The sequence below is a fragment of the Melanerpes formicivorus genome, unplaced genomic scaffold (genome assembly GCF_026170545.1).
Source record: "Melanerpes formicivorus ecotype bairdi unplaced genomic scaffold, bMelFor1.0.p_v2 SCAF_111, whole genome shotgun sequence".
In the NCBI taxonomy this organism is placed as follows: domain Eukaryota; kingdom Metazoa; phylum Chordata; class Aves; order Piciformes; family Picidae; genus Melanerpes; species Melanerpes formicivorus.
Genome location: NW_027142463.1, coordinates 1532267 through 1545660, shown reverse-complemented (window position 1 = coordinate 1545660; position 13394 = coordinate 1532267). Strand labels below are relative to the sequence as shown.

The 13394-nt window shown below is 63.7% G+C and overlaps 1 protein-coding gene across 2 annotated transcripts in view; it reads left to right on the top strand.

The window, feature by feature from the left end:
• Window positions 1-899: 899 nt before the first annotated feature.
• The window catches only part of SMCHD1 (structural maintenance of chromosomes flexible hinge domain containing 1), a 71696-nt gene continuing 59201 nt past the window's right edge, over window positions 900-13394 (top strand). For both annotated transcript variants that reach the window (XM_068166900.1, XM_068166899.1), the window contains exons 1-2: window positions 900-1185; window positions 6899-6974. In XM_068166900.1, the coding sequence (XP_068023001.1) occupies window positions 955-1185; window positions 6899-6974 (307 nt within the window). In that variant the 5' untranslated portion in view covers window positions 900-954. The remainder of the gene's footprint in view (window positions 1186-6898; window positions 6975-13394) is intronic.

Here is a 13394-nt window from a genome sequence, read left to right as displayed (position 1 = left end):
CCTTGGGATGTGCTGCCCAGGGAGGTGGTGGAGTCCCCATCCCTGGAGGTGTTCAGGAGGAGACTGGTTGGGGTGCTTGGTGCCATGATTGATCAGAGGGAGCTGGGTGAGAGGTTGGATACGATGATCTCGAGGATCTCTTCCAACCTGGGCTGGGCTATGCTCTGCTATGCGTGTCACTGGCTAGCAAGAGGAGCAGCTGGGTAGCCAGTCCCCTGCAGCCACACTCGGAGCAGAGCTGCACCTGGGAGCTGCCTGGGGCAGCCTGGGCTCTTCTCCCTGGAGGGGTTTAGGAAGAGCCTGGCTGAGGCCCTTGGTGCCATGGTTGAGCTGATCAGATGGTGCTGGGGGAGAGGTTGGCCTGGATGAGCTCTGAGGGCTGTTCCAGCCTGGCTGATGCTCTGATCCATGGCATCCAGCTGGCTGAAGGGCCTCAGCTGGGGCAGTGCTGCAGCTCCTGCGAGCAGAGAGCTCTGCTGCCTTTGGCCAGGGGCTGCCTCTGGAAGTGTGGGAGAGCAGCTTCAGTGCTTTCTGCTCTCACACAACAGCTGCTGGGGAGCAGCTCCCAGGAGCAGGACGTTTGGGGCAGCGCCCGCAGGGAGCAGCAGCCTGCGCCCCGGGTCCAGGGCTGTGCTGGGCGCACAGGCTCCAGCGCGCCCGGGGCGGAGGCTCAGCCGGGGGGCTCCGCGCAGGGCTGGGCCGGGCCCCGCTCCGCCGGGCGCTGCTGGCTGCCCCTGAGCTCCCGCGCCCGCGCCGCCGCCCTGCCGCGCGCTTCCCGCCCGCGCCCCGCCGCTTCCGGGCCTGCCCCCCCCCGGCTCCTCCCGCCGCGGGGCCGCGGCTGCGGGTGCCGGCAGGCGCCAGGCGGGGGCGCTCGCGGGGCGGGCCGGGGTGCCGCCGGTTGCCGCCGCCGCCGCCATCGCTGCGGGACGGTTCGGCGTCTCCTTGGCTCCCAACATGGCAGCGGACGCGGCGGCGGCGGGAGGAGGAGGAGGGGAAGGCGGCGGGGGCAGCGGGGGCGGCGGCGGCAGCCGCGGAGGTCGCCGGCCGGCGCTGCTGACGCCCTGCGGGAACGGGGACCGCACCGTGTTCCTTTTCGATCGGCGGCGGGAGCAGGCGGATCGGGAGGAGAAAGTGCTGAGCTACGGCACGGACAACTACCGCGCCTTCCGCAGCGCCGTCTGCCAGGTACCGGAGCGCGCCGGGGCCGGGCGCGGGCGGCCCCGGGGGCTGGCGGCGCTCGGCCGGCTCCGTCCTTCGTCCCTCCCGGTTCCGTGATGTCGGGGGGGGGCGGCACTTGCCGCCGTGCCCCACGTGCGAGGGGAGGCGCGAGGGGGCCGGTCCCGGTGGCCCTGCGGCCTCCTCCATCCTCCTTCTCCATCCTCCTCCTCCTGCCCAGCCTCGCCCCGCTCCTCGGGCCGCTCCCGCCCGGGACAGCTGCCGTCCGGGCCGCGGGGGGAGGCTGCGCCGCTCCCTTCCCGCCGCTCCCCGGAGCCGCCGCCGCGCTGAGAGCCGCCGCAGCCCCTGCTGGCGGGCGGGAAGGCAGCAGCAGGCCCGGCGGCTCCCCGCGGGGTCTCCCTTCCCCGGGCTGAGAACCCAGCAGCCCCTGCTGGCCGCCCGGGAGGGAGCAGCGGCCCCGGAGCTGCCCGCGGTGCTCCCCGGGCCGAGAGCGGAGCGGCTCCGCAGCTCCCCGCAGTGCTCCCCGGGCCGAGAGCAGAGCGGCCCCGCAGCTGCCCGGGCCGAGAGCGGAGCGGCCCCGCAGCTCCCCGCAGCTCCCCGGGCTGAGAGCGGAGCGGCCCCGCAGCTCCCCGCGGTGCTCCCCGGGCTGAGAGCGGAGCGGCCCCGCAGCTCCCCGGGCCGAGAGCGGAGCGGCCCCGCAGCTCCCCGCGGTGCTCCCCGGGCCGAGAGCGGAGCAGCCCCGCAGCTCCCCGCAGCTCCCCGGGCCGAGAGCAGAGCGGCCCCGCAGCTCCCCGGGCCGAGAGCGGAGCGGCCCCGCAGCTCCCCGCGGTGCTCCCCGGGCTGAGAGCGGAGCGGCCCCGCAGCTCCCCGCAGTGCTCCCCGGGCTGAGGGCGGAGCGGCCCCGCAGCTCCCCGCGGTGCTCCCCGGGCTGAGAGCGGAGCGGCCCCGCAGCTCCCCGCAGCTCCCGGCTCGAGGCTGCCCACGTCCCGGGGCTGTGCTGTCCAAGGTGGTGGCCCCGGCAGAGCGGCTCCAGCCGTGCCGCTCCTGCGGAGCCGCTTTCCCGGGGCTCGGGGCGGCGGGAGGGGTCTGCTGGCACCGCCTGTCCTTGCCCCTGCGCTTGCCTGTGTCGGGTCCCGGTACAGCGCCTGCCAGACCGCATGGATCGTTGGCAGCCTGCTGCCGAGCCACTGTCCCAGAGCCTTCCTCTTGGGTGTCAGTCAGATGGAAGAGGTTCCCCACTTAACCCCCAGCTGGAGTTCCAGCTTCGTGTCCCGGCGCCAGGATCTCCTCTTGGAGGCTGCCTGACCCCTGGCTCCCCTGTGAAGCCCTAGGAAAAGGGCTTTCAGAGGCTCTCCCAGGCTTGAAGGTTCTGTGGGAACCCAGATGAGTTGTGGTTCACCTGGCTGTTGGCTGCCAGCTCCTTGCCTGCTGTGGAATCATTTTGGCTGGGCAAGACCTCTGAGGCGGATTGGGAGTCAGGGAATCATTTTGGTCATACAAGACCTCTGAGATCACTGAGTCTAACCCTGCTGCAGCTCTGCCAGGCCAGTGAGCCATAGCTGTGCCATCAGTGATGCAGTTCCAGGTCTTTGAGAGCTGCTCCCCCAGCCATGCTCTAAGCACTGCCCCACCAGAGCTGCTGCTCTGCTCTCTCCATCTCTCCAGAGCCCACCCTGGTGGCTGCCATGCAGCCCCTTTGCACCTGCCCGCTGGCTCCTGGCTCCTCTCCCTTCTCTTCCTTCCACTGCGCACCCTTAGAGCCTGGCCTGTGCTCAGCCTGCTGGGGGTGGTCTGTGTGGCTCTGCTGGGGCACACAGCAGGGGCATGGCCCAGGTCCAGGCCTGCAGCAGCAGTGACTGCCCCGGAGCTGCTGTCTGCCTGCAGCTGGCTGGGGAAGCACCAAGGGAGCCAACTGTCAGGCTCTAAAGGTCTCCTGCTCAGTGTCACCTGCAGCTTGCTCTTCAGGACCTCACCTCTGGGTTGCTGCTGTGTCTGGGTGGTGGTGCTTAGTGGTTCCTTTGCATCTGGACCTCTTGGAGCAGGTCCAGAGGAGGCCACCACAAGGATCTGAGGGTGGGTGTAAGAATGTGGTTCCAAGGGCTGTGAGGGTGCCCTGCTGTGAGGCCAGGCTCAGGGAACTGGGACTGTTCAGCCTGGAGAGCAAAAGGCTCCAGGAGCCCTTCTGGTAGTTTCCTTGAGGCTGAGCAGGAAGCTGGGGACAGACTTATCCTCAGGGCCTGGGGTGCCAGGCCAAGAGGGGATGGTTTGGACTCCAAGAAGGATATTGAGAGTGGAGAGAAGGGAGAAATGTTTGCCCCTGAGGGTGGGGAGAGCCTGTCCCAGGCTGCCCAGAGAGCTGGGAGCTGCCCCATGGCTGGCAGCACTGCAGGGCAGGCTGGTTGGGGCTCTGAGCAGCCTGCTGGGGCTGGGGCTGTCCCTGCTGGCTGCAGGGGGTTGGACTCAATGGCCTTGGAAGGTCCCTTCCCACCCTACCCAGTCCCTGATTTCCTCCTGGGATGGAGGCTGAGTGACCACCTCAGGAGGAGCTGTCCCACAAGGCCTCCCCCTCAGAGGGGAGCACGTGCTGCTGGCTGAGGTGCTGCTGGCTGGCAGTCACCAGGCTGTCACCCAGGCTCAGCAGAGGATTCCTGGCCAGGAGCTGTTGGAGCAGTAAAGCTGTGTGGGGTTTGTCCCCCTGAGGAGCTGAGGTGTGCAGAGAAGCTTTGGGGCAGGACAGCACTGAGGATGTCCTGGCCAGGCTCCGTGCTCGGCTGCAGCTGAGGTGCTCCTCAGGAGGGCTGTGCTGGCTCTGCAGGAGCTGTCTGGGCTGGGTGCCACGCTGTGGAAGGTGGCTGTTGGGTCTGGTGGCACACTGCCTGCACCTCCAGGGCTGGCTTCTGGTCACCAGCTGTGGGGGTTGGCCCAGGCTGGGCAGCCTTTGGCTCGGTGCTGTGGCCTAGGCTTCTCAGGTGGCTTTTTGTCTCTCTTGTGTGCAGGTAGCTCTTTGTCTTTGGGCCACTCTGGCCTTTGCATGGGCACCTGGTGCTGATAGCTTAGGGGTCACAGGATCATAGAATCAATAAGGTTGGAAAAGACCTCAGAGATCATCAAGTCCAAGCTGGCACCCAACACCTCCTGACAACTCAACCATGGCACCAAGTGCCACATCCAATCCCCTCTTGAACACCTCCAGGGATGGGGACTCCACCACCTCCCTGGGCAGCACATCCCAAGGGCCAATCTCTCTTGCTGGCAAGAACTTTCTCCTAACCTCCAGCCTAAACCTCCCCTGGCACAGCTTGAGACTGTGTCCTCTTGTTCTGCTGCTGGCTGCCTGGGAGAAGAGCCCAACCCCCAGCTGGCTCCAACCTCCCTGCAGGGAGTTGCAGAGAGCAAGAAGGTCTCCCCTGAGCCTCCTCTTCTGCAGGCTAAGCAACCCCAGCTCCCTCAGCCTCTCCTCCCAGGGCTGTGCTCCAGACCCCTCCCCAGCTTTCTTGCCCTTCTCTGGACACCTTCCAGCAGCTCAACCTCTTTCCTAAGCTGAGGAGCCCAGAGCTGGACACAGGACTGCAGGTGTGGCCTGAGCAGTGCTGAGCACAGGGCAGAAGGACTTCCCTGCTCCTGCTGGCCACACTCTTCCTGCTGCAGGCCAGGATGCCCTTGGCCCCCTGGGCACACTGCTGGCTCATGTTCAGCCAGCTGTCAATCAATACCCCTAGGTCCCTCTCTGTCCCCTTCTCCTGGAGAAGAGGCCTGGTCTTTTCTCCTAGGTGTGTGTTGGCTTGGAGCTGGTGCCTGGTTTCCCCCAGAGGAAAACCTTCCTTCTTGGCTGTTCTGGCATAGCTCCTCCCAGCTTGCATCCTCTGTGCAGGGACAGTTCTGAGTGCAGCCACTGTGCTGAGCCCTTCAAGGGTGACATGCAAAGCTTCCCCATCCATCCAGCCTGCAAAAGAATAACCAGCAGACTGGTGCTGTGGTGCTGGGTGGTGCTGTCCATCTTCCTGAGGTCAAGGACTGAGTGCACCTTCAGCACTTAGCTGAAGAAGGGCACAGTGTGAGTCTGGGCAAGCCCTGAACCTGCTGTCAGGTCAGCCAAGGGCACCAGGGTGCCTCCTGCTCGAGAGGGCCTGGGTGAGAAGCGAGGCCTCTGACCAAACACTGCTCACCAGCAGCAGCTGCTCAGGTTAATTACCCAGGAGGGTCACTTTCACTCAGGGATGAGCATCTGCTCTTCCTGGAGACCATGTCCACGTGGTGGGACAGCTGTGCTGCCACCTCAGTGCTGCCTGGTGTGGGCTTCAGTGAGTTGGAGGGCAGGGAAGTCAGCCAGGTCACGTAGCCACCACAAGGAGAGCTCTGAGCTGACCAAAGCCTACAGAGGCTGTGGCTTCTTCTGGCATGGACACCAGGGGGAGCTTAGCTGCACTCAGCAGTGCCAGCCCTGGTCCAGCAGCTTGCCCAGCAGCTTATCTCCTAAGGGCATCCTTTTGGAGTGGAGCAGAAGGGACCTGCTGCTGCTAGACACCTGAGCAGCTCTGCAGCTTGGTTGAGGCTCTTCATAGAATAGGGGCAAGGACCAGGAGGAGGCTGCCTCTGCCAGCTTCTAATTTCTGGCTGCCTTGAAGTCAGCCCTAGACCCTTGCTAGGGCTTGGAGAGCTTCTGGGAGGCAGGGAAAACAGGGAAGCTCCAATGATAGTTGGAGGGCAAAGACCTGTGTAAAGTTCTGCAGCCAGGCTGTGCCAGCCTGCAGTGGCACAGGGAGGCCTTTGCCTGCTGGAGGGTGATGTTCCTTTCTCTGGGTAGTTTGTGGCTGGGTTCCTCCTGCACAGGTTTGCCCCGTGGAAGTTGGTGTGAGGGGGGAGGTTCAGTTGGGTTGATCTGGGTTAAACAAGTCCAAAAGCAAGAGCTGCTGCGGGCTCTGGACAGCCATCCCTTGGTGTCATCTCTGCTGGGGCCGTGAGAAGCTTGGCAGCTGGGAGGTATGGAGAGGGTCACAGCTAGGGAGGAGGCCACTGGAAGAAGCCTTCTGGGGAGACCTGCAGCAGTGTTGTAAAGATGAGACTCTAGAGTGGCAGGGATGGAGAGAAGGAGGTGTGGGAAACGGTGAGGACAGGCTGGCCCAGGAGCTTCAGGGAAGAGTCCAGCTGGAAGTGCAGAAAGCTCCTGTTGGAGTGGTGACTACAGGGGTTAAAGGAGACCAGGGCTGACTTGCACTTGAGTTTCAAAGACCCAGAGAGGCAGGAGAAGAGGCAGATAGAGGTTGTCTGGAGAAAGATGAGTGTGGGATGGCAGGGGTAGGACATATGGAGGAAGCAGGACAAGGTCCAGAGCTGCAGGAACACCTTCCCAGCCAAGGAGCCAAGACTTTGATGTGTGTCCAGCGTTCAGAAGGATTTGGTTTAATGTCTCAAGGGTGCAGCTAAACCTGGGACACCCTCTGGAGCATGATTATTGCACTGGGACAGGCAGCCTGTTCCTCCTCAGCCCTCAAGGTGGTTACTCACAGGATGGTTCTGAACACTCTTGTTGCTCACTGGAGCAGATTTGCAGCAGGTGAGAAACCAAAGAGCTCTGGTAGAGCTTTGGCTGATCTGAGGTTTCATACATTCCAGAGAGATGACTTTTTGAGGTCCCTTCCAAGCCAGCCCCTTCTGTCCCATCTCCTTGCCATGAGCTTTCTGGAGTACTTCACTCTGACTGGGTGACCTCTGCCTTTTGTAGACCTTTGGCATAGCTGATGAGGAAGCCTTTGTTATCACCACAACCAACAGGAAGGAAATTACAGAAGACAACTTCAGTGAGTACAAGGGGAGCTGCTCAGTGCTCAGCAAGAACTGAAGGAGCTGTGGGGGGCAAGAGGCTGGGGCCAGGCTCTGCTGAGTGGTGCCCAGGGCCAGGCCAAGTGGCACAGAGTGGAAGCCAGGAGGTGGCAGCTGAGCAGGAGGAGAAAGTGGTTTGGGGGGAGGCTGCTGGAGGCCTGGAGCAGGCTGCCCAGAGAGGTTGTGGAGTCTCCTGGTGTGGAGAGCTTGCAACCCGCCCTGGGCACTGTGCTGCTGGGCAAGCTGCTGGGGGGGCCCTGCTGGAGCAGAGGCTTGGGCTGGGGCAGCTCCAGAGGCCCCTTCCCACCCCCCCCATGCTGGGGTTCTGGGACCAGGTGAACACATCTGTTGGTGCTGCTGCCTGTGAAGCCCTTGGGGTGCCTGCTGGTGCTGTGTGGCAGCAATGAGTAACAAATCCTTTAACACTTTGCCAGCAGTGGTTCCAACACTGCTTCCAATCCCAAGTGCTTGGCATTCGCTCCTTCTGGTGGCAATGAGGCAGGAACAGCTTGTAACATCCTGGCCCAGCCTCTGTAACAGATAGCAGGAAATGGCACAGCAGTGGGCACCACTGGGAAACCTGGAGAGGGAAAAGGATGGTGGATTGCATAGCATGGAAGATGAGCTGAGTGCATGAGAGTTGGCTGCATGCAGGCTGAGTGCATGTGAGTTCACTGCATGAATGCTGAGTGCATGTAGCTGGCTGAGCATCAGAACTGGCTGTCTGTATACTGAGTACATATGAGTTGGCTGTGTGCAGGCTGAGCGCATGAGAGTTGGCTGAGTGCATAGGAGTTGGCTCCATGAGAGTTGGCTGAATGCATGAGAGCTGAGTGCATCTGAGCTGCCTGAGTGCAGGCAAGTTGGCTGAGCACAGGCTGAGTGCATGAGAGTTGGGTGCATGCATGCTGAGCGCCTGAGAGTTCAATGAGAGCAGGCCGAGCAGGTGAGTGGTGGCTGCAAGCAGGATGAGCGCGTGAGACATGGCTGTGAGCAGGCTGAGCATGTGGGAGTTGGATACGAGCATCCGAGTGCGTGAGAGTTGGATGCGAGGAGTCAGAGTGCGTGAGAGTTCGGCACAAGCAGGCTGAGTGCATGAGAGTTGGATAAGAGCAGTCTGAGCGCGTGAGAGTCGGATGCGAGGAGGCTGAGCGCGTGAGAGTCGGATGCGAGGAGGCTGAGCGCGTGAGAGTCGGATGCGAGCAGTCTGAGCGCGTGAGAGGTGGATGCGAGGAGTCTGAGCGCGTGAGAGTCGGATGCGAGGAGTCTGAGCGCGTGAGAGTCGGATGCGAGCAGTCCGAGCGCATGAGAGTTGGATGAGAGCAGTCTGAGCACGTGAGAGTCAGATGCGAGCAGGCTGAGCGTGTGAGAGGTAGATGAGAGCAGTCTGAGTGCGTGAGAGTTGGATGAGAGCAGTCTGAGCACATGAGAGTCAGATGCGAGCAGGCTGAGCACGTGAGAGGTGGATGACAGCAGTCTGAGCGTGTAAGAGGTGGATGAGAGCAGTCTGAATGCGTGAGAGGTGGATGTGAGGAGGCCGAGCGCATGAGAGTCGGATGCGAGGAGGCTGAGCGCGTGAGAGTCAGATGCGAGCAGTCTGAGCGCGTGAGAGTCGGATGCGAGCAGTCTGAGCGCGTGAGAGTTGGATGCGAGGAGGCTGAGCGCGTGAGAGTCGGATGCGAGGAGGCTGAGCGCGTGAGAGTCGGATGCGGGGAGGCTGAGCGCGTGAGAGTCGGATGCGAGCAGGCTGAGCGCGTGAGAGTCGGATGCGAGGAGGCTGAGCGCGTGAGAGTCGGATGCGAGGAGGCTGAGCACGTGAGAGTCGGATGCGAGCAGGCTGAGCGCGTGAGAGTCGGATGCGAGGAGGCTGAGCGCGTGAGAGTCGGATGCGAGGAGGCTGAGCACGTGAGAGTCGGATGCGAGGAGGCTGAGCGCGTGAGAGTCGGATGCGAGGAGGCTGAGCGCGTGAGAGTCGGATGCGAGGAGGCTGAGCGCGTGAGAGTCGGATGCGAGGAGGCTGAGCACGTGAGAGTCGGATGCGAGCAGGCTGAGCGCGTGAGAGTCGGATGCGAGGAGGCTGAGCACGTGAGAGTCGGATGCGAGCAGGCTGAGCACGTGAGAGTCGGATGCGAGGAGGCTGAGCGCGTGAGAGTCGGATGCAGGGAGGCTGAGCGCGTGAGAGTCGGATGCGAGCAGTCTGAGCGCGTGAGAGTCGGATGCGAGGAGGCTGAGCGCGTGAGAGTCGGATGCGAGCAGGCTGAGCGCGTGAGAGTCGGATGCGAGCAGGCTGAGCGCGTGAGAGTCGGATGCGAGCAGGCTGAGCGCGTGAGAGTCGGATGCGAGCAGTCTGAGCGCGTGAGAGTCGGATGCGAGCAGGCTGAGCACGTGAGAGTCGGATGCGAGCAGGCTGAGCGCGTGAGAGTCGGATGTGAGGAGGCTGAGTGCGTGAGAGTTGGATGAGGGGAGGCTGAGCGCGTGAGAGTCGGATGTGAGGAGGCTGAGCGCGTGAGAGTCGGATGCGAGGAGGCTGAGCGTGTGAGAGTCGGATGAGGGGAGGCTGAGCGCGTGAGAGTCGGATGTGAGGAGGCTGAGCGCGTGAGAGTCGGATGTGAGGAGGCTGAGCGCGTGAGAGTCGGATGCGAGCAGTCTGAGCGCGTGAGAGTCGGATGAGGGGAGGCTGAGCGCGTGAGAGTTGGATGTGAGGAGGCTGAGCGCGTGAGAGTCGGATGCGAGCAGTCTGAGCGCGTGAGAGTCGGATGCGAGGAGGCTGAGCGCGTGAGAGTCGGATGCGAGGAGGCTGAGCGCGTGAGAGTCGGATGCGAGGAGGCTGAGCGCGTGAGAGTCGGATGTGAGGAGGCTGAGCGTGTGAGAGTCGGATGTGAGGAGTCTGAGCGCGTGAGAGTCGGATGCGAGGAGGCTGAGCGCGTGAGAGTCGGATGCGAGCAGGCTGAGCGTGTGAGAGTCGGATGCGAGCAGTCTGAGCGCATGAGAGTCGGATGCGAGGAGGCTGAGCGCGTGAGAGTCGGATGAGGGGAGGCTGAGCGCGTGAGAGTCGGATGTGAGGAGGCTGAGCGCGTGAGAGTCGGATGTGAGGAGGCTGAGCGCGTGAGAGTCGGATGCGAGCAGTCTGAGCGCGTGAGAGTCGGATGAGGGGAGGCTGAGCGCGTGAGAGTTGGATGTGAGGAGGCTGAGCGCGTGAGAGTCGGATGCGAGCAGTCTGAGCGCGTGAGAGTCGGATGCGAGGAGGCTGAGCGCGTGAGAGTCGGATGCGAGGAGGCTGAGCGCGTGAGAGTCGGATGCGAGGAGGCTGAGCGCGTGAGAGTCGGATGTGAGGAGGCTGAGCGCGTGAGAGTCGGATGCGAGGAGGCTGAGCGCGTGAGAGTCGGATGTGAGGAGTCTGAGCGCGTGAGAGTCGGATGCGAGGAGGCTGAGCGCGTGAGAGTCGGATGCGAGCAGGCTGAGCGCGTGAGAGTCGGATGCGAGGAGGCTGAGCGCGTGAGAGTCGGATGCGAGGAGGCTGAGCGCGTGAGAGTCGGATGCGAGCAGTCTGAGCGCGTGAGAGTCGGATGTGAGGAGGCTGAGCGCGTGAGAGTCGGATGCGAGCAGGCTGAGCGCGTGAGAGTCGGATGCGAGGAGGCTGAGCGCGTGAGAGTCGGATGCGAGCAGGCTGAGCACGTGAGAGTCGGATGCGAGGAGGCTGAGCGCGTGAGAGTCGGATGCGAGCAGGCTGAGCACGTGAGAGTCGGATGCGAGGAGGCCGAGCGCGTGAGAGTCGGATGCGAGCAGGCCGAGCGCGTGAGAGTCGGATGCGAGCAGGCCGAGCGCGTGAGAGTCGGATGCGAGCAGGCCGAGCGCGTGAGAGTCGGATGCGAGCAGGCCGAGCGCGTGAGAGTCGGATGCGAGCAGGCTGAGCGCGTGAGAGTCGGATGTGAGGAGGCTGAGCGCGTGAGAGTCGGATGAGAGGAGGCTGAGCGCGTGAGAGTTGGATGCGAGGAGGCTGAGCGCGTGAGAGTTGGATGCGAGGAGGCTGAGCGCGTGAGAGTTGGATGCGAGGAGGCTGAGCGCGTGAGAGTTGGATGTGAGGAGGCTGAGTGCGTGAGAGTTGGATGCGAGGAGGCTGAGCGCGTGAGAGTCGGATGCGAGGAGGCTGAGCGCGTGAGAGTCGGATGAGAGGAGGCTGAGCGCGTGAGAGTTGGATGCGAGGAGGCTGAGCGCGTGAGAGTCGGATGCGGGGAGGCTGAGCGCGTGAGAGTCGGATGAGAGGAGGCTGAGCGCGTGAGAGTTGGATGCGAGGAGGCTGAGCGCGTGAGAGTCGGATGCGGGGAGGCTGAGCGCGTGAGAGTCGGATGAGAGGAGGCTGAGCGCGTGAGAATTGGATGCGAGGAGGCTGAGCGCGTGAGAGTTGGATGCGAGGAGGCTGAGCGCGTGAGAGTTGGATGCGAGGAGGCTGAGCGCGTGAGAGTTGGATGCGAGGAGGCTGAGCGCGTGAGAGTCGGATGCGAGCAGGCTGAGCGCGTGAGAGTCGGATGCGAGCAGTCTGAGCGCGTGAGAGTCGGATGTGAGGAGTCTGAGCGCGTGAGAGTCGGATGCGAGCAGTCTGAGCGCGTGAGAGTCGGATGCGAGCAGTCTGAGCGCGTGAGAGTCGGATGCGAGCAGGCTGAGCGCGTGAGAGTCGGATGCGGGCAGTCTGAGCGCGTGAGAGTCGGATGCGAGCAGGCTGAGCGCGTGAGAGTCGGATGTGAGGAGTCTGAGCGCGTGAGAGTTGGATGCGAGGAGGCTGAGCGCGTGAGAGTCGGATGCGGGCAGTCTGAGCGCGTGAGAGTCGGATGCGAGGAGGCTGAGCACGTGAGAGTCGGATGCGGGCAGTCTGAGCGCGTGAGAGTCGGATGCGAGCAGGCTGAGCGCGTGAGAGTCGGATGTGAGGAGGCTGAGCGCGTGAGAGTCGGATGCGAGGAGGCTGAGCGCGTGAGAGTCGGATGCGAGGAGGCTGAGCGCGTGAGAGTCGGATGCGAGGAGGCTGAGCGCGTGAGAGTTGGATGCGAGGAGGCTGAGCGCGTGAGAGTTGGATGCGAGGAGGCTGAGCGCGTGAGAGTCGGATGCGAGGAGGCTGAGCGCGTGAGAGTCGGATGCGAGCAGGCTGAGCGTGTGAGAGTCGGATGCGAGCAGTCTGAGCGCGTGAGAGTCGGATGTGAGGAGTCTGAGCGTGTGAGAGTCGGATGCGAGCAGTCTGAGCGCGTGAGAGTCGGATGCGGGGAGGCTGAGCGCGTGAGAGTCGGATGAGAGGAGGCTGAGCGCGTGAGAGTCGGATGCGAGGAGGCTGAGCGCGTGAGAGTCGGATGCGGGGAGGCTGAGCGCGTGAGAGTCGGATGCGAGCAGTCTGAGCGCGTGAGAGTCGGATGCGAGCAGCCTGAGCGCGTGAGAGTCGGATGCGAGCAGTCTGAGCGCGTGAGAGTCGGATGCGGGGAGGCTGAGCGCGTGAGAGTCGGATGCGAGGAGGCTGAGCGCGTGAGAGTCGGATGCGAGGAGGCTGAGCGCGTGAGAGTCGGATGCGAGGAGGCTGAGCGCGTGAGAGTCGGATGCGAGGAGTCTGAGCGCGTGAGAGTCGGATGCGGGGAGGCTGAGCGCGTGAGAGTCGGATGCGAGCAGTCTGAGCGCGTGAGAGTCGGATGCGAGCAGCCTGAGCGCGTGAGAGTCGGATGCGAGCAGGCTGAGCGCGTGAGAGTTGGATGAGGGGAGGCTGAGCGCGTGAGAGTCGGATGCGAGGAGGCTGAGCGCGTGAGAGTCGGATGAGGGCAGTCTGAGCGCGTGAGAGTCGGATGAGAGCAGTCTGAGCGCGTGAGAGTCGGATGCGAGGAGGCTGAGCGCGTGAGAGTCGGATGCGAGGAGGCTGAGCGCGTGAGAGTCGGATGCGAGGAGGCTGAGCGCGTGAGAGTCGGATGTGAGGAGTCTGAGCGCGTGAGAGTCGGATGCGAGCAGTCTGAGCGCGTGAGAGTCGGATGCGAGCAGTCTGAGCGCGTGAGAGTCGGATGCGAGCAGGCTGAGCGCGTGAGAGTCGGATGCGGGCAGTCTGAGCGCGTGAGAGTCGGATGCGAGCAGGCTGAGCGCGTGAGAGTTGGATGCGAGCAGGCTGAGCGTGTGAGAGTCGGATGCGAGCAGTCTGAGCGCGTGAGAGTCGGATGGGAGGAGTCTGAGCGCGTGAGAGTCGGATGCGAGCAGTCTGAGCGCGTGAGAGTCGGATGCGAGCAGTCTGAGCGCGTGAGAGTCGGATGCGAGCAGGCTGAGCGCGTGAGAGTCGGATGCGGGCAGTCTGAGCGCGTGAGAGTCGGATGCGAGCAGGCTGAGCGCGTGAGAGTCGGATGTGAGGAGTCTGAGCGCGTGAGAGTTGGATGCGAGGAGGC